Source organism: Entelurus aequoreus, linkage group LG21 (genome assembly GCF_033978785.1).
Source record: "Entelurus aequoreus isolate RoL-2023_Sb linkage group LG21, RoL_Eaeq_v1.1, whole genome shotgun sequence".
NCBI lineage: Eukaryota > Metazoa > Chordata > Actinopteri > Syngnathiformes > Syngnathidae > Entelurus > Entelurus aequoreus.
Genome location: NC_084751.1, coordinates 45,390,426 through 45,410,425, shown reverse-complemented (window position 1 = coordinate 45,410,425; position 20,000 = coordinate 45,390,426). Strand labels below are relative to the sequence as shown.

Below are 20,000 nucleotides of genomic sequence, written 5' to 3'. Positions count from 1 at the left end.
GGTTTATTGTTAGGCAGTTTCATTAACGTCCTCCCAGCGCGGTACCAACACACAACAACAGCAGTCACGTTTAGTCTACCGTAAAGCAGTTTGTCTGCAGTAAACAGCAATGTTGTGGCACTCTTGAACAGGACAATACTTCCATCTACTGGATAGCCTGCAGAACACTGAAATTCAAGTATTTTATTTATATGTATAATAAAATTTAAAAAAAAAATAAAAAAAAAATATATATATATATATATATATATATATATATATATATATATATATATATATATATATATATATATATATATATATATATATATATATAGCTAGAATTCACTGAAAGTCAAGTATTTCATATATATATATATATATGATATATATATATATATATATGAAATATATATATACTCTCTTCTTAACCACGCCCTTAGCCACGCCCCAACCACGCCCCCTATCTTTCATTTTCAAACCTTAACAAAATATATGGATTTTTTTTTTTTTTTTTAACCTTTAGGTTAGTCATTAAACTGTTAAAAATAAGTCAAATTATTATTATTATTTTTTATTTAACGTTTACAGTAAATCTCTATATGAACTTGAGGTTGATATAAAGTAAAAAAAAAAAAAAGGTTTTCTGTCAAAGACAACTTTGTTTTTTATAGTAAAACTGAAATATGCAGTATTTAGTAATTAGAGCCCTAAAAAATCAATAATGCAGGACACCATTGATTTTAATTCTTAAATATTTTTGAGTAATCACAGTGAAAAGTTAAATAAAATCATACTAAGTATATTTGGGATCCAAAAGGTACCCCACTCATAAAGTGATACATTTTTATTAGTTTTTTTTTTACTTTTAACACTTAAATTACGAGATCAACTTCAGATATATCTGTCCATTTTACGTTTGAACTCTTATTTTGTTTGTTTTATGCTCTTTTGTCAAATAAAATTTTGATGTTTTTTTATGGCAACCACACAATATATGCAATATTTTAAAGTGATATTTTTAAAGTAATAATTCATTACAACATAGATTTTTAGTGTGTTTTTTTTTTTTTTAGCAATGGCAAACAAAAGAAAAATAAAGACAAAAGAAAAAAAAAACAGCCTGCATGACAGCTTTGTGTCAACATTGCAACTTTTTCTTGTTAGATTTCACCTCATTCCACTTTTTTTAAATGTTTTTTTAAATTTTTGCAATATTATCAATTTTTAAATTTTTGCAGAATTTTTGGCGGGCCGGTAAACAATTAGCTGTGGGCCGCAAATGGCCCCCGGGCCGCACTTTGGACACCCCTGATCTACTGAAAATGTGAGCAAATCTGCTGGGTCAAAAGTATACATACAGCAATGTTAATATTTGCTTACATGTCCCTTGGCAAGTTTACCTGCAATAAGACATCACCTGGACAAAGATACGACCTTCTGGAGCAGGCCTGGGCAATTATTTTGACTCGGGGGCCAAATTTAGAGAAAAAAAATGTGTCTGGGGGCCGGTATATCAATTTTTTAGGAAAACTATTACAAAACCTCACAATGAAGCCTGATTGAATGCTAAAAATGTTATGACAGACCGCCTTAAAAACGGAATGGAATTTTATTTTTTTCTATGAACGATAAAACCCTGAATATTGACAACATATGAACGTCACACCCCCTCTCAATCGACATATTTTACAATCAAGCCACACCCACACTGCTTGGGGCCTCGTCTGACCTGCTGTGACATAGATTACCATAGTAACTAGTAGGGTTGTATGGTATACGGGTATTAGTATAGTACCGCGATACTAATGAATCACATTCGGTACCATACCGCCTCTGAAAAGTCCGCAGCACCCTAAGGTTTTTTGTTAAAATAAAGCCAGTAATGCAATTTTTTCTGGTCCCCTTTTTTTTAGGAAAGTACCGAAAAGTATCGAAATAATATTGTTATCAGGACAACACTAGTCACTAAAATATCATGCAAAAGTGCAGATTCCAACCATAGAAATACTTAGTATAGTTCTAGACTTACGGTCATTAGAAAACATGAGTGCACATCATAATGGCAGCTACACTTTACATTTTAAAGATATAAAAAAAATATTTGGGAATGTCCGGCGGGCCGGATTGAAAAGTTTAAGGGGCCCCCGGGCCTTAATTTCCCCAGATCTGTTCTGGAGTAAAGTTCTGTGGTCAGATGAAACAAAAATGGAGCTGTTTGGCCAGAATACCCAGCAATATGTTTGGAGGAGAAATGGTGAGGCCTTTAATCCCAGGAACACCATGCCTACCGTCAAGCAAACTTTCACTAACTCTTAAAGGCCTACTGAAAGCCACTACTAGCGACCACCCAGTCTGATAGTTTGTATATCAATGATGAAATCTTAACATTGCAACACATGCCAATACGGCCGGGTTAACTTATAAAGTGACATTTAAAACTTCCCGGGAAATATCCGGCTGAAACGTCGCGGCATGATGACGTATGCGCGTGATGAAGTCAGAGTAACGGAAGTTATGGTACCCCGTAGAATCCTATACAAAAAGCTCTGTTTTCATTTCATAATTCCTCAGTATTCTGGACATCTTTTGCAATTTGTTTAATGAACAATGAAGGCTGCAAAGAAGACAGTTGTAGGTGGGATCGGTGTATTAGCAGCGGACTACAGCAACACAACCAGGAGGACTTTGTTGGAGCGCTAGCCGCGCTAGCCGCCGACCTCACCTTGACTTCCTACGTCTCCGGGCCGCCAAACGCATCGGGTGAAGTCCTTCGTCCTTCTGCCGATCGCTGGAACGCAGGTGAGCACGGGTGTTGATGAGTAGATGAGGGCTGGCTGGCGTAGGTGGAGAGCTAATGTTTTTAGCATAGCTCTGTGAGGTCCCGTTGCTAAGTTGCTAAGTTAGCTTCAATGGCGTCGTTAGCACAGCATTGTTAACCTTCGCCAGCCTGGAAAGCATCAACCGTGTATTTACATGTCCACGGTTTAATAGTATTGTTGATTTTCTATCTAAACTTCCAGTCAGGGGTTTATTTTTTTTGTTTCTATATGCAGTTAAAGCACGATGCTATCACGTTAGCTCGTAGCTAAAGCATTTCGCCGATGTATTGTCGAGGAGATAAAAGGCACTGAATGTCCATTTCACTCTCATTTTCAAGAGGATATAGTATCCCAGGTGGTTTAAAATACAAATCCGTGATCCACAATAGAAAAAGGAGAGAGTGTGGAATCCAATGAGCCAGCTTGTACCTAAGTTACGGTCAGAGCGAAAAAAGATATGTCTTGAACTGCACTCTAACGTTCCTCATCCACGAATCTTTCATCCTCGCTCAAATTAATGGGGTAATTGTCACTTTCTCGGTCCGAATCTCTCTCACTCCATTGTAAACAACGGGGAATTGTGAGGAATACTAGATCCTGTGACGTCACGCTACTTCCGCTACGGGCAAGGCTTTTTTTTTATCAGCGAGCAAAAGTTGCGAACTTTATCGTCGATTTTCTCTACTAAATCCTTTCAGCAAAAATATGGCAATATCGCGAAATGATCAAGTATGACACATAAAATGGATCTGCTATCCCCGTTTAAATTTTAAAAAATCATTTCAGTAGGCCTTTAATCAATCAATCAATGTTTACTTATATAGCCCTAAATCCCGAGTGTCTCAATGGGCTGCACAAGCCACAAGGACTATAACAACAACAAATATAGTGTACATGTCAAATGCGTCTTAATGTTGCTGTTTTCTTTGATTTTGTCTCATGTTGTGTTTTTCTTCTGTCTCTCATTGTGGTTCTAGTGGTTTAGTGCAGTGGTGCAAACATGAAGGCAGAGTACGTCACGCCCTCGTGACTGTTTTGGACTTTTGTATACTTTTTCCCAGTGTGTGGTATATTTGTTCCTCTTATTATAATTCCTCTTTTCGTGCGCATGCATCCACACCTCGTGTCTGTACTTTAGCACTCATCTTCTTAGCTCACTTCTTCCAATCCCTTTTAAATGATATTCTTCTTAATATTATTGATTTATTTTTTATTTTGTCCTGTCCAGCTACTCAGGCACATCATATTGTTGATGTATTTTATTGCTAGGTGGCAACTCAACCCTCAGCTCCTGGTTTTGTCCTGTTTGGTCTTTTTAAATCTGACGCCTAAATCTGTGGCTGTTGACTTGCTAGCCAAGTCTTTCAATATAATATATTTCCTTATCTTAATGCAATTTTCATATAGAATCGATGCCATCCATCCATCCATCCATCTTCTTCCGTTAATCCGAGGTCGACTAGAATCAATGCGTTATATAATTTCACCATTTGCTTTTATCAATCAATCAATGTTTACTTATATAGCCCTAAATAAAAAGTGTCTCAAAGGGCTGCACAAGCCACAACGACATCTTCGGCTCAGATCCCACATCAGGGCAAGGAAAAACTCAACCCAATGGGATAACAATGAGAAACCTTGGGCGACCGGTGCAATGGACGTCGAGTGGATCTAACATAATAGTGAGAGTCCAGTCCATAGTGGATCTAATATAATAGTGTGAGAGTCCAGTCCATAGTGGATCTAATATAATAGTGTGAGAGTCCAGTCCATAGTGGATCTAACATAATAGTGAGAGTCCAGTCCATAGTGGATCTAACATAATAGTGTGAGAGTCCAGTCCATAGTGGATCTAACATAATAGTGTGAGAGTCCAGTCCATAGTGGATCTAATATAATAGTGTGAGAGTCCAGTCCATAGTGGATCTAACATAATAGTGAGAGTCCAGTCCATAGTGGATCTAACATAATAGTGAGAGTCCAGTCCATAGTGGATCTAACATAATAGTGAGAGTCCAGTCCATAGTGGATCTAACATAATAGTGTGAGAGTCCAGTCCATAGTGGATCTAACATAATAGTGTGAGAGTCCAGTCCATAGTGGATCTGACATAATAGTGAGAGTCCAGTCCATAGTGGATCTAACATAATAGTGTGAGAGTCCAGTCCATAGTGGATCTAACATATTATTGTGAGAGTCCAGTCCATAGTGGATCTAACATATTATTGTGAGAGTCCAGTCCATAGTGGATCTAACATAATATTGTGAGAGTCCAGTCCATAGTGGATCTAACATAATAGAGTGAGAGTCCAGTCCATAGTGGATCTAACATAATAGTGTGAGAGTCCAGTCCATAGTGGATCTAACATAATATTGTGAGAGTCCAGTCCATAGTGGATCTAACATAATAGAGTGAGAGTCCAGTCCATAGTGGATCTAACATAATAGTGTGAGAGTCCAGTCCATAGTGGATCTAACATAATAGTGTGAGAGTCCAGTCCATAGTGGATCTAACATATTATTGTGAGAGTCCAGTCCATAGTGGATCTAACATATTATTGTGAGAGTCCAGTCCATAGTGGATCTAACATAATATTGTGAGAGTCCAGTCCATAGTGGATCTAACATAATAGAGTGAGAGTCCAGTCCATAGTGGATCTAACATAATAGTGTGAGAGTCCAGTCCATAGTGGATCTAACATAATAGTGTGAGAGTTCAGTCCATAGTGGATCTAACATAATAGTGAGAGTCCAGTCCATAGTGGATCTAACATAATAGTGTGAGAGTCCAGTCCATAGTGGATCTAACATAATAGTGTGAGAGTCCAGTCCATAGTGGATCTAACATAATAGTGTGAGAGTCCAGTCCATAGTGGATCTAACATAATAGTGAGAGTCCAGTCCATAGTGGATCTAACATAATAGTGAGAGTCCAGTCCATAGTGGATCTAACATAATAGTGTGAGAGTCCAGTCCATAGTGGATCTAACATAATAGTGTGAGAGTCCAGTCCATAGTGGATCTGACATAATAGTGAGAGTCCAGTCCATAGTGGATCTAACATAATAGTGTGAGAGTCCAGTCCATAGTGGATCTAACATATTATTGTGAGAGTCCAGTCCATAGTGGATCTAACATATTATTGTGAGAGTCCAGTCCATAGTGGATCTAACATAATAGAGTGAGAGTCCAGTCCATAGTGGATCTAACATAATAGTGTGAGAGTCCAGTCCATAGTGGATCTAACATAATATTGTGAGAGTCCAGTCCATAGTGGATCTAACATAATAGAGTGAGAGTCCAGTCCATAGTGGATCTAACATAATAGTGTGAGAGTCCAGTCCATAGTGGATCTAACATAATAGTGTGAGAGTCCAGTCCATAGTGGATCTAACATATTATTGTGAGAGTCCAGTCCATAGTGGATCTAACATATTATTGTGAGAGTCCAGTCCATAGTGGATCTAACATAATATTGTGAGAGTCCAGTCCATAGTGGATCTAACATAATAGAGTGAGAGTCCAGTCCATAGTGGATCTAACATAATAGTGTGAGAGTCCAGTCCATAGTGGATCTAACATAATAGTGTGAGAGTTCAGTCCATAGTGGATCTAACATAATAGTGAGAGTCCAGTCCATAGTGGATCTAACATAATAGTGTGAGAGTCCAGTCCATAGTGGATCTAACATAATAGTGTGAGAGTCCAGTCCATAGTGGATCTAACATAATAGTGTGAGAGTCCAGTCCATAGTGGATCTAACATAATAGTGTGAGAGTCCAGTCCATAGTGGATCTAACATATTATTGTGAGAGTCCAGTCCATAGTGGATCTAACATAATATTGTGAGAGTCCAGTCCATAGTGGATCTAACATAATAGTGTGAGAGTCCAGTCCATAGTGGATCTAACATAATATTGTGAGAGTCCAGTCCATAGTGGATCTAACATAATAGTGAGAGACCAGTCCATAGTGGATCTAACATAATAGTGTGAGATTCCAGTCCATAGTGGATCTAACATAATAGTGAGAGTCCAGTCCATAGTGGATCTAACATAATAGTGAGAGTCCAGTCCATAGTGGATCTAACATAATAGTGAGAGTCCAGTCCATAGTGGATCCAACATAATAGTGAGAGTCCAGTCCATAGTGGATCTAACATAATAGTGAGAGTCCAGTCCATAGTGGATCTAACATAATAGTGAAAGTCCAGTCCATAGTGGATCTAATATAATAGTGTGAGAGTCCAGTCCATAGTGGATCTAATATAATAGTGTGAGAGTCCAGTCCATAGTGGATCTAACATAATAGTGAGAGTCCAGTCCATAGTGGATCTAACATAATAGTGTGAGAGTCCAGTCCATAGTGGATCTAATATAATAGTGTGAGAGTCCAGTCCATAGTGGATCTAACATAATAGTGAGAGTCCAGTCCATAGTGGATCTAATATAATAGTGTGAGAGTCCAGTCCATAGTGGATCTAGCATAATAGTGTGAGAGTCCAGTCCATAGTGGATCTAATATAATAGTGTGAGAGTCCAGTCCATAGTGGATCTAACATAATAGTGACAGTCCAGTCCATAGTGGATCTAACATAATAGTGTGAGAGTCCAGTCCATAGTGGATCTAACATAATAGTGAGAGTCCAGTCCATAGTGGATCTAACATAATAGTGTGAGAGTCCAGTCCATAGTGGATCTAATATAATAGTGTGAGAGTCCAGTCCATAGTGGATCTAACATAATAGTGTGAGAGTCCAGTCCATAGTGGATCTAACATAATAGTGAGAGTCCAGTCCATAGTGGATCTAACATAATAATGTGAGAGTGCAGTCCATAGTGGATCTAACATAATAGTGAGAGTCCAGTCCATAGTGGATCTAACATAATAGTGAGAGTCCAGTCCATAGTGGATCTAACATAATAGTGAGAGTCCAGTCCAAAGTGGATCTAACATAATAGTGTGAGAGTCCAGTCCATAGTGGATCTAGCATAATGTTGTGAGAGTCTAGTCCATAGTGGACCTAACATAATAGTGAGAGTCCAGTCCATAGTGGATCTAACATAATAGTGTGAGAGTCCAGTCCATAGTGGATTTAACATAATAGTGAGAGAGTCCAGTCCATAGTGGATCTAACATAATAGTGTGAGATTCCAGTCCATAGTGGATCTAACATAATAGTGAGAGTCCAGTCCATAGTGGATCTAACATAATAGTGAGAGAGTCCAGTCCATAGTGGATCTAACATAATAGTGAGAGTCCAGTCCATAGTGGATCTAACATAATAGTGAGAGTCCAGTCCATAGTGGATCCAACATAATAGTGAGAGTCCAGTCCATAGTGGATCTAACATAATAGTGAGAGTCCAGTCCATAGTGGATCCAACATAATAGTGAGAGTCCAGTCCATAGTGGACCAGCAGGAGATCATCTTGAGTGGAGACAGGTCAGCAGTGCAGAGATATCCCAAACTGATGCACAGATGAGTGGTCCACCCCGGGTCCCGACTTTGGACAGCCAGCGCTTCATCCATGGCCACCGAACCTGTGCCCCCCCACCCCCCTCCACGAAGGAGAGGGGGGCAGAGCAGAAAAGAAACGGCAGATCAACTGGTCTAAAAAGGGGGTCTTTTTAAAGGCTAGAGTATACACATGAGTTTTAAGATGGGACTTAAATGCTTCTACTGAGGTAGCATCTCTAACTGTTACCGGTAGAACATTCCAGAGTACCGGAGCCCGAACAGAAAACGCTCTATAGCCTGCAGACTTTTTTTGGGCTCTGGGAATCACTAATAAGCCGGAGTTCTGATGAGTTTTTACTCATTCCAAAGATGTCAGTTGAGAATCCGAATCCACTGTGAATGTATGTCCGTCACCGCAGACGACCACATGGTGCCAGTTGATTGTGAACTGTTAAACCTCAACATGGCCACAGTGACCACATGAGGACCGTGCAAGACAAGCTGTGGAAAATGTGGGAGAAAATCAAAGCTCTGTGATTATTTTCTGATGCAGCTCTCCCTTCGATAGTCGCATGCATGAATATAATACTTCACACAAGTGCAGCGTGTCTCTTGGCAAACCTGTCTCACACAGCTGCTGTCTGGGGGTTTTTGAAGTGGAGAAAGAACAAAGATGGTGGTCACGGTAAGGAGACTCAGGAGGATGTAGGAGAAGTCCAGGTTGGATGGTCTGCTGGCCACATCTGGACTCTGGGTGCAGACACAAAGCATCAGGAGAATTACGTTAGAGAGACAACGGTCATGGTGGGATTTGGGAGATTTACATGTTTTACTTTTACATGGACGTTTTGATTTAATGCCAGCAGTGCAGTCTCCCCAGGAGGTAACATCTGGACTCTGTAAGAGTCTCTGTACTTACAAGATGAGAGGAAACTGCCAGGCGGGACATCATCAGATGGGAAATGGGTGGAAATCATAGTCGTGGTGACACAGAATCTGCCATGTTTTCCTGTGATTTGACTCTGTTTCTGTTCAAAAACGTCGTGCTATCTCAGGCCAGGGCAATTATTTTGACTCGGGGGACAAATTTAGAGAAAAAAATGTGTCTAGGGGCCGGTATATCTATTTTTAGGAACACTAATACAAAACCTCACAATAATGTCTGATTGAATGCTAAAAAACGGAATGGAATTTCACATTTTTTTACTGAATGAGACACCCAGAAAGTACATGTCAATAAAGAATGTGGGATTTACAATATTAACTATGAAGGATAAAACACTGAATATTGACAACATGTGAACGTCACACCCCCTCTCCATCCACATATTTTACAATCCAGCAAAACACAACAAAAATGCAACAAACCCACCTACAATCTGATATATGTGATATATCACTAAGCCAGGGGTCGGCAACCAAAAACGTTGAAAGAGCCACATTGGACCAAAAATACAATAAACAAATCTGTCTGGAGCCGCAAAAAATGAAAAGCCACATATAAGTCTTATATTGAATTGTATTTTGACTCTGGGGCCAAATTTAGATTAAAAAATGTGTCTTGGGGCCGGTAGATCTATTTTTAGGAACACTAATTAAGTACTAATTACTAAGTGCTGGCTGTCATGAGTCGGGACCCGGGGTGGACCGCTCGCCTGTGCATCGGTTGGGGACAGCTCTGTGCTGCTGACCTTTCTCCGCTCGGGATGGTCTCCTGCTGGCCCCACTATGGACTGGACTCTCACTATTATGTTAGATCCACTATGGACTGGACTATCACTATTATGTTCGATCCACTATGGACTGGACTCTCACTATTATGTTAGATCTACTATGGACTGGACTCTCACACTATTATGTTAGATCAACTATGGACTGGACTCTCACACTATTATGTTAGATCCACTATGGACTGGACTCTCACTATTATGTTAGATCCACTATGGAATGGACTCTCACACTATTATGTTAGATCCACTATGGACTGGACTCTCACACTATTATGTTAGATCCACTATGGACTGGAGTCTCACACTATTATGTTAGATCCACCATGGACTGGACTCTCACTATTATGTTAGATCCACTATGGAATGGACTCTCACACTATTATGTTAGATCCACTATGGAATGGACTCTCACACTATTATGTTAGATCCACTATGGACTGGACCCTCACACTATTATGTTAGATGCACTATGGACTGGACTCTCACACTATTATGTTAGATCCACTATGGACTGGAGTCTCACACTATTATGTTAGATCCACCATGGACTGGACTCTCACTATTATGTTAGATCCACTATGGAATGGACTCTCACACTATTATGTTAGATCCACTATGGAATGGACTCTCACACTATTATGTTAGATCCACTATGGACTGGACTCTCACACTATTATGTTAGATCCACTATGGACTGGACTCTCACTGTTATGTTAGATCCATTATGGAATGGACTCTCACACTATTATGTTAGATCCACTATGGACTGGACCCTCACTATTATGTTAGATCCACTATGGACTGGACTCACACTATTATGTTAGATCCACTATGGACTGGACTCTCACTATGATGTTAGATCCACTATTGACTGGACTCTCACTATTATGTTAGATCCACTATGCACTGGACTCTCACTATTATGTTAGATCCACTATGGACTGGACTCTCACTATTATGTTAGATCCACTATGGACTGGACTCTCACTATTATGTTAGATCCACTATGCACTGGACTCTCACTGTTATGTTAGATCCACTATGGACTGGACTCTCACTATTATGTTAGATCCACTACGGAATGGACTCTCACACTATTATGTTGGATCCACTATGGACTGGACTCTCACTATTATGTTAGATCCACTATGGACTGGACTCTCACTATTATGTTAGATCCACTATGGATTGGACTCTCACTATTATGTTAGATCCACTATGGATTGGACTCTCACTATTATGTTAGATCCACTATGGACTGGACTCTCACTATTATGTTAGATCCACTATGGATTGGACTCTCACTATTATGTTAGATCCACTATGGATTGGACTCTCACTATTATGTTAGATCCACTATGGACTGGACTCTCACTATTATGTTAGATCCACTACGGAATGGACTCTCACACTATTATGTTAGATCCACTATGGATTGGACTCTCACTATTATGTTAGATCCACTATGGATTGGACTCTCACTATTATGTTAGATCCACTATGGACTGGATTCTCACACTATTATGTTAGATCCACTATGGACTGGACTCTCACTATTATGTTAGATCCACTATGGACTGGACTCTCACTATTATGTTGGATCCACTATGGACTGGATTCTCACACTATTATGTTAGATCCACTATGGACTGGACTCACACTATTATGTTAGATCCACTATGGACTGGACTCTCACTATTATGTTAGATCCACTATGGACTGGACTCTCACACTATTATGTTAGATCCACTATGGACTGGACTCTCACTATTATGTTAGATCCACTATGGACTGGACTCTCACACTATTATGTTAGATCCACTATGGACTGGACTCTCACTATTATGTTAGATCCACTATGGACTGGACTTTATCAATATTATACTAGTCCCACTCGACGTCCATTGCATCTGGTCTCCCCTAGAGGGGGTGGGGGGGGTCACCCACATCTGCGGTCCTCTCCAAGGTTTCTCATAGTCATTCACATCGACGTCCCATTGGGGTTGTGAGTTTTTCCTTGCCCTTATGTGGGCTCTGAACCGAGGATGTCGTTGTGGTTTGTGCAGCCCTTTGAGACACTTGTGATTTAGGGCTATATAAATAAACATTGATTGATTGATTGATTGATAATACAAAACCTCCCAATGATGTCTGATTGAATGCTAAAAAAACGGAGTGGAATTTAAAACATTTTTACTGAATGCGACACCCAGAATGTACCTGAAAATAAAGAATGTGGGATTTACAATATTAACTATGAAGGATAAAACACTGAATATTGACAACATATGAACGTCACACCCCTTCTCCATCCACATATTTTACAATCACGCAAAACACAACAAAAATGCAACAAACACAGCAAAATATGAACGTGAAGGGTAACAAATAAACCCCACCTACAATCTGATACATCTGATATATCACTAAGCTTTAGAACTTTGTAGTAAAAATCTCCTTCCACATCTGTCACTGACACTCACATTTCAGGCTGACACTCTGTGGAAACGCTCCCCACCCACACTGTTTGGTGCCTCGTTTGAGCTGCTGTGACTTAGATTACCATAGTAACTAATTAGATTACCATAGTAACTAATTAGAAAACCATGGTAACTAGTATATCATGCAAAAGTGCAGATTCCAACCATTGAAATACTTTGTATTATTCAAGACTAGTGTTGTCCCGATACCAATATTTTAGTACCGGTACTGGTACCAAAAATTATTTCGATACTTTTCGGTACTTTTCTAAATAAGGGGGACCAAAAAAAATGCCATTATTGGTTTTATTTGAACAAAAAATCTTAGTGTACATGAAACATATGTTTATTATTGCAATTTAGTCCTTAAATAAAATAGTGAACATACTAGACAACTTGTCTTTTAGTAGTAAGTAAACAAACAAAGACTCCTAATTAGTCTGCTGACGTATGCAGTAACATATTGTGTCATTTATACACCTATTTTGTCAAAATTATGAGGGACAAACTGGAAAAATGTATTATTAATCCACTTGTTCATTTACTGTTAATATCTGCTTATTTTCTCTTTTGACGTGGGCCTTAATTTGCCCAATAATTGACTTTTATACACTACTGTTCAAAAGTTTGGGGTCACCCAAACAATTATGTGGAATAGCCTTCATTTGTAAGAACAAGAATAGACTGTCGAGTTTCAGATGAAAGTTCTCTTTTTCTGGCCATTTTAAGCGTTTAATTGACCCCACAAATGTGATGCTCCAGAAACTCAATCTGCTCAAAGGAAGGTCAGTTTTGTAGCTTCTGTAACGAGCTAAAGTGTTTTCAGATGTGTGAACATGATTGCACAAGGGTTTTCTAATCATCAATTAGCCTTCTGAGCCAATGAGCAAACACATTGTACCATTAGAACACTGGAGTGATAGTTGCTGGAAATGGGCCTCTATACACCTATGTAGATATTGCACCAAAAACCAGACATTTGCAGCTAGAATAGTCATTTACCACATTAGCAATGTATAGAGTGTATTTCTTTCAAGTTAAGACTAGTTTCAAGTTATCTTCATTGAAAAGAAGGACATTTCAATGTGACCCCAAACTTTTGAACGGTAGTGTATATATTTATATGTTTCTCCCTCCCGTTCCCTGGCAGGCTCTACAAGGGTGTTGCAGGCTTCTGCAGTGCCTATCGCGGGGATGTGTGCCGCTCGGTTTTACGTGAAGATTCCCTGGTTTTCTTCAACACCTCTGCATCTGACCCTGAAGACATGCAAGAGTACCTGGTTCAGAGCTGGTGGACAGAGTTAGGAGGACTCAGTCTGCTGTGTGGCCCAGCGGTGCGTTCACTCCTGTGCCATACCGCCTTCCCTGACTGTAACCCCTCCGGGTTGGGACCTGCGCCCAAACCTGTTTGCAGGTAAGCTACACGGCATGCATAGTACACTATGAAAGAAAAAGTACCAAAATCATGAAGCTTCGTGTCCAGAGTTTGTAAACAAATAGAGTTGAACCCAGAAACCAACTCTTCAGTATTCGGACATACAGAGGCTGCAGAGTCGAACAAATTGAGGAGAACAGAGCGGGAGACGAAGAATTAAACATGCGAGAGCACAATTTAACCGGACACTGAGTGGGAATATCAAACAGGATCGGCATATGATCAGAGAACACAGCGTCGCAAATGTCCGAATTAAAAACACACAAACCGGACGAGAGCACTAAATGGAGTGTATGCCCGCGTTCATGTGTGGAACCACACACAGACTGTACAAAGTTAAATGAGTCACTTACATTCAGGAAGCTCCTGGAAAGCGACTCGTCTGGAAAGCAGGTGTGAATATGAAAAATCACCCACAATAAGGACACGATCATATTTGGGCAGGATTTCAGCCAGAAATTCAGAAAAGTCATTTAAGAAGCATTTAAGTCCCATCTTAAAACTCATTTGTATACTAGCCTTTAAATAGACCCCCCTTTTTTAGACCAGTTGATCTGCCGTTTTCTTTTCTCCTTTGCCCCCTCGCCGGGTTATTCCGGTTCCGGTGACCATGGATGAGGTGCTGGCTGTCCAGAGTTGGGACCTGGGGTGGACAGCTCGTCTCTGCATCGGTTGGGGACGTCTCTGCGCTACTGACCTGTCTCCGCTCGGGATGGTTTCCTGCTGGCCCCACTATGGACTGGACTCTCACTGTTATGTTGGATCCACTAAGTACTGTACTTAGAGGGGGGGTTACCCACATATGCGATCCTCCCCAAGGTTTCTCATAGTCATTCACATCGACGTCCCTTGTGTGGGCTCTGTGCCGAGGATGTCGTTGTGGCTTGTGCAGCCCTTTGAGACTTTTGTGATTTAGGGCCATATAAATAAACATTGATTGATTGATTTACGAAGTCTTTGTGGTACTTGGGTGGTCGATAGACGACGGCACACAGGACGACATCAGAAAGACCCAGTTCCAACATGTACACTTCCAAGCTTGAAAAGGAGGATGGCAGGCGGATCTGACGGCATTTAAAGTCATTTTTAAAAACGACTGCTAATCCTCCTCCTTTTCGACCGGACGACCGCGGAGAATTAAAGTAGGAACACTCCGGAGGCAGAAGTTCATTAAGAGAGGGCGGACTCACCGGCTCTCAGCCATGTTTCCGTCACACAGAGGAAGTCAAGTCCGCGGGAAGTGAAGAAATCCTTCAGGATAAAAGTTTTGTTTGTCAAAGATCTTGCGTTCACAAGACCGAACCTGGCGGGGTCCAGCATGTCCAAGGCCGCAGCTAATCCGGGTGGGGCCCGACACAGAATCCACCCCGTGCCTCCGGGGGCGGGGACAGCAGGAGCGACGGCGGCAAGCCTCTTCCTCCAAACCAACGATAGGAACAAGCCAGGAACCGATGGGATCCAGCGAGCGTGGGTGCAGGAGGAGACCGGATACCACCCCCTTCCTCCTTCGGGAAGCCATGGGAAGCCGGGCCAGGAGTGTCCTAACTTTCACCAGCTGGCCACCACGTTTACCGCGGCGCCGGAGACGCTTCCGCCGGGGGGAGAGGAGCCAGGAGGCGGGAAAGGAAGGCAGGAATCCGGCCAGGTGAAAAAGCTGACTGGGACGTCGAAAAGCCAACGTCGAAGTTGATCATATCAGTGGGAGAGGGGCAAAGATCCAACAGTGTTTGGCGGTCATACACAAGCAGTGAGCTGACAGAGACGAAAATAGATGCAAACAACACAAAAACGAACAGAGCTGACAGCGAGAGACGGCAGGCCAAAGCACATACTGGCGCCATCTTGGAAAATGGGCGGAATCAAACGTCTTGTTGGATAGCTATATATATGCTATTAGTCCTGGGTATGACTCAAAACTGCATCCGGTGATGAGGCTTCAGTTCGGGAGTTCTGGAGTTTTGGGGAAGGTGGAGTTATCCCTCAGTCATCATTGCTCCCAGGTCCACTCTGACCCGGGGTGGTAGTACCTGTCAGGGTCCCAGCTATGGGTTGAATAGCATTTCAAAGACCTCAACGGTGGAAGTGGCGGAGGATGACACTGCATGTCACAACGGCACTGAAGGCGGATGAAGGCTGCAACAGAGGGTGGTCTCCAGTCGTCATGGATCCATGCCACTGGATCAAGGCCCCTCTCTGCCAAGGACCGTGTGGTGGCTGCAGGCGCTTCAGTCTCCCCACGCTAAAAGACGTCACGCGCAGGCGTCCTCCCGAATGGGAATCCATCCATTCTGAGGACAGTCATACTCGACTACGAGTGACTGCCGATGATATATGCTATGTTATAGCAACGATAGGTTAACCTTTGTCAGTGGGCCAAGTGTTACCCAGCTTTCCCTTTCATTTCTATTGGGTATTTATTCCCGTAGGCATAAAATATTGGCCCGCGAACCTGAAAGGGACAAGCGGTAGAAAATGGATAAAATATTGGATTTTTTCCTGCAGGGAGCACTGCCTGGCGGTGAAGGAGCTGTATTGCCACAAGGAGTGGTTGATACTGGAGGGCAGCATGTCTGTCCAACCAGGCCTATTTGGTTCTGTCCCAGACTCCCACAGTCCCACTTTGTTCTTGCCCAAATGTCAAACTCTACCCAGTCTCCATTCGGACCCTGATGCTTGTACTCGTGTCCCGTTTGTGGGTAAGTCCTCGCTAAACCACGTCTGCATGTGTTGAAGACTTACAAGTACGTCTCGCAGTTCGTAACAATTGTAATCTTCTCTCTATCTCAGATATCAGGACAGATTTGGTGACGAGTAAGTCTTGGCACTGTCAGTTCCTCCAGGATTTTGCTGGGTTTTTCTTGTGATTATTCCGGCCTAAAATGGCTAAATTTGCGGCAGCTTTTTCAATAAGTTGCTGCAAATGCTGCAATTTGCCATTTTTACAAGAACACTGTATCAACTTGTGATTTTAAGTGTTTTTTTATGTGTGATCCATGTAACATTAACCTTAAAAAGCACATGATTTCGATGACAATTAAAAAACAAATACTATTTTGATGTTTTACTCGTTTTATACGTATCAGGTTCAAACACTGATGACATCTATTAATCAGACAAGAAGCAAGGAATCATGCAGAGACAGAGTTCAATTTAGCTCGTGAGGAGACACGTGTTTTGGGCTGTATTCTAGTTACAGATCCAAACTAGGCTCTAAAAGTCAACCCCGTGTGCCTCCTCTATTTATTTGGGAGGTCCCTGTTACATCCCTGAAGCTGTCGCTGAGGGAAGGGGGTACTCTCGACAACTCCAGTTAGACACAATATATGATTATACAAAAATGCAAATGTGTTGACGCTGGTGCTATCGCCTTGTCTCTGCTCTGTCTGCGTCACGGCGGTGTTCGGCCTGGGCAGTCAGCAGGCCGAGTCTGGACACAAACACTGGTAGAGACGGCTGGCTATGTTTTGGATTGCCAACTTTGCACAGATAAAAAAATCTAACTAGAGCACAATAGCTATAGCAACGGACTTTAAGCATACTAAAGTCGTGTGATAACGTTACACATAATTATTCTAACAATACGCCACAGACTTAAAAGTAGACACTAGATGGCACAAATGAACATACTCAGCGCTCATTGTCAAATGACTGTTTTAAAGACTGATTTACTTCATTATAGCGTTTCAGTGTTATAACTTCACCTTTATTTTTAGTTTTTAAGCCAAAATGCGTCCGTTCTCCCCTTTTCTGTCTACACAATGTGTCTGCTTGTAAGTACTCCGTGTGTGTGCGCTGCCAAACATGCTCCTCTGTTCGTAAAACCAGAAATGTCACGACATGACGACGCACCGCCATGCTTGTAAAAAAAATATATGGCGAACCGGTACTTTTCAAACAGAGTATAGTACCATTTTTTATTCATTCGATACTATACTAGTACCGGTATACCGTACAACACTAATGGTAATGTTATTGTAGTGTAAAGTTGATATTTTGTTACACCTTACTCTTCCTACTTCCTCTACACAAGAAACAAATACAAGTTTCGATTAGAAAGTTGACTTGGACAAATTCGATGGCGCAAAATGACACGGATTGGCTCAAAGGTGCGAGGAAGTTGCAGGCAAAGATGCAAGGTTGCGGGGCAAATTCCTGGAGAGGCTGCAATGTGAAATTATGATTTAACACAATTCCCCCCCAAAAAATGGAAGCATTAATCTGACAACCTTTCTGCTTGTTGTCAACAGCAACATGCTACAACGACAGAGGACGTTTTTACCAGGGGAACATGAACGTGACCAGGTCTGGGATACCATGTCAGCCCTGGAACCAACAGGTCGGTACCGCCTCTGTTTCTCATGCGTTGACCTATTTGTGGCGGCCCACCACAGATACATTTGGACTGCCACAAATAGAGCGCTCGCTCATAAACACAGAAACCTGGGGCTTGGACTTGGATCAGTCCAAGTCTTTGACTGTCGTCAACTGACCAAAACACGTTTTTATCACCTCAGAAATATTTCTAAAGTGAGAAGTTTGCTGTCCAAATTGGATCTGGAAATGATCATTCACACGTTCATTTCATCTGGTGTTGACTATTGCGATTGTCTCTTCACTCCTTTCAACAAGTCAACGCTAGAGAGACTTGAGACGGTACAAAATGCAGATGCCAGACCAGAACAGTCCACATCACCCCCGTTTCATCCAGTTTTCATTGGCTTCCAATCAAATTCTGCATTTAGTTTAAGATTTAAGTCCTGACGTTTCGTGCGTTGCATGATGAATCAGAATCAGATTCAGGGCTAGGGTTAGGGTTGGGTTAGGGTTAGGGTTATGGTTTGAGTTAGATGGTTAGAGGGTTAGGTTTGGGGTTATGGTTATGGTTAGGGAATCAGAAATACTTTATAAAACACAGAGGGGAAATTAAGATTTTCAGCACAATCCAATTCAAGAGCAGGCAGACAGAACAGGGTTAGGTTTGGGTTTAGGGTTAAGGAATCAGAAATACTTTATTAAACACTGAGGGGTTAGAGTTAGGGTTAGGGTTAGGGTTAGAGGTCTAGAGGGTTAGGGTTAGGGTTGGGTTTATGGTAAGGATTTAGGGTTTGGGTTAAGGTTAGGGTTAGGGTTGGGGTTGGGGTTAGGGTTGGGGGAGGGGTTAGGGTTAGGGTTAGGGTTGGGGTAGGGTAAGGGTTAGGGTTAGGTTTATGGTAAGGATTTAGGGTTAGGGTTAGGGTTGGGGTTAGGTTTAGCGTTAGGGTTAGGTTTGGGGTTAGGGTTAGGGTTAGGGTTGGGGTTAGGGTTAGGGTTAGGGTTAGGGTTGTGGTTGGGGTTGTGGTTGGGTTTGAGGTTAGGGTTAGGAAATCAGAAATACTTTATTAAACACTGAGGGGTTATAGTTAGGGTTAGGGTTAGGGTTAGAGGTCTAGAGGGTTAGGGTTAGGTTTAGCGTTAGGGTTAGGGTTGGGGTTAGGGTTAGGGTTAGGGTCAGGGTTGGGGTTGGGGTTAGGGTTAGGGTTAAGGTTGGGGTTAGGGTTAGGGTTAGGGTTAGGGTTAGGGTTAGGGTTAGGGTTGGGGTTAGGGTTAGGGTTAGGGTTAGGGTTGTGGTTGGGGTTGTGGTTGGGTTTGAGGTTAGGGTTAGGAAATCAGAAATACTTTATTAAACACTGAGGGGTTATAGTTAGGGTTAGGGTTAGGGTTAGAGGTCTAGCGGGTTAGGGTTAGGTTTAGCATTAGGGTTAGGGTTGGGGTTAGGGTTAGGGTTAGGGTCAGGGTTGGGGTTGGGGTTAGGGTTAGGGTTAAGGTTGGGGTTAGGGTTAGGGTTAGGGTTAGGGCTAGGGTTAGGGTTAGGGTTAGGGTTAGGGTTGGGGTTAGGGTTAGGGTTAGGGTTGTGGTTGGGGTTGTGGTTGGGTTTGAGGTTAGGGTTAGGAAATCAGAAATACTTTATTAAACACTGAGGGGGAAATTAAGATTTTCAGCAAAATCCCATTCAAGGGCAGACAAACATTACAGGGAGACAGGATAGGGTTAGAGTTAGGGATTCAGAAATACTTTATTAAACATCCAGGGGTTAGGGTTAGGGTTAGAAGGCTAG

General features: G+C 41.7%; 1 protein-coding gene across 1 annotated transcript in view; it reads left to right on the top strand.

Annotated features, from left to right (window-relative positions):
* LOC133638779 (muscle, skeletal receptor tyrosine protein kinase-like) overlaps window positions 1-20,000 on the top strand; it is an 83,986-nt gene that overhangs the window by 32,674 nt on the left and 31,312 nt on the right. The window contains exons 9-12 of the mRNA XM_062031719.1: window positions 13,622-13,885; window positions 16,409-16,602; window positions 16,694-16,717; window positions 18,154-18,242. Coding sequence (XP_061887703.1) covers window positions 13,622-13,885; window positions 16,409-16,602; window positions 16,694-16,717; window positions 18,154-18,242 — 571 coding nt within the window. The remainder of the gene's footprint in view (window positions 1-13,621; window positions 13,886-16,408; window positions 16,603-16,693; window positions 16,718-18,153; window positions 18,243-20,000) is intronic.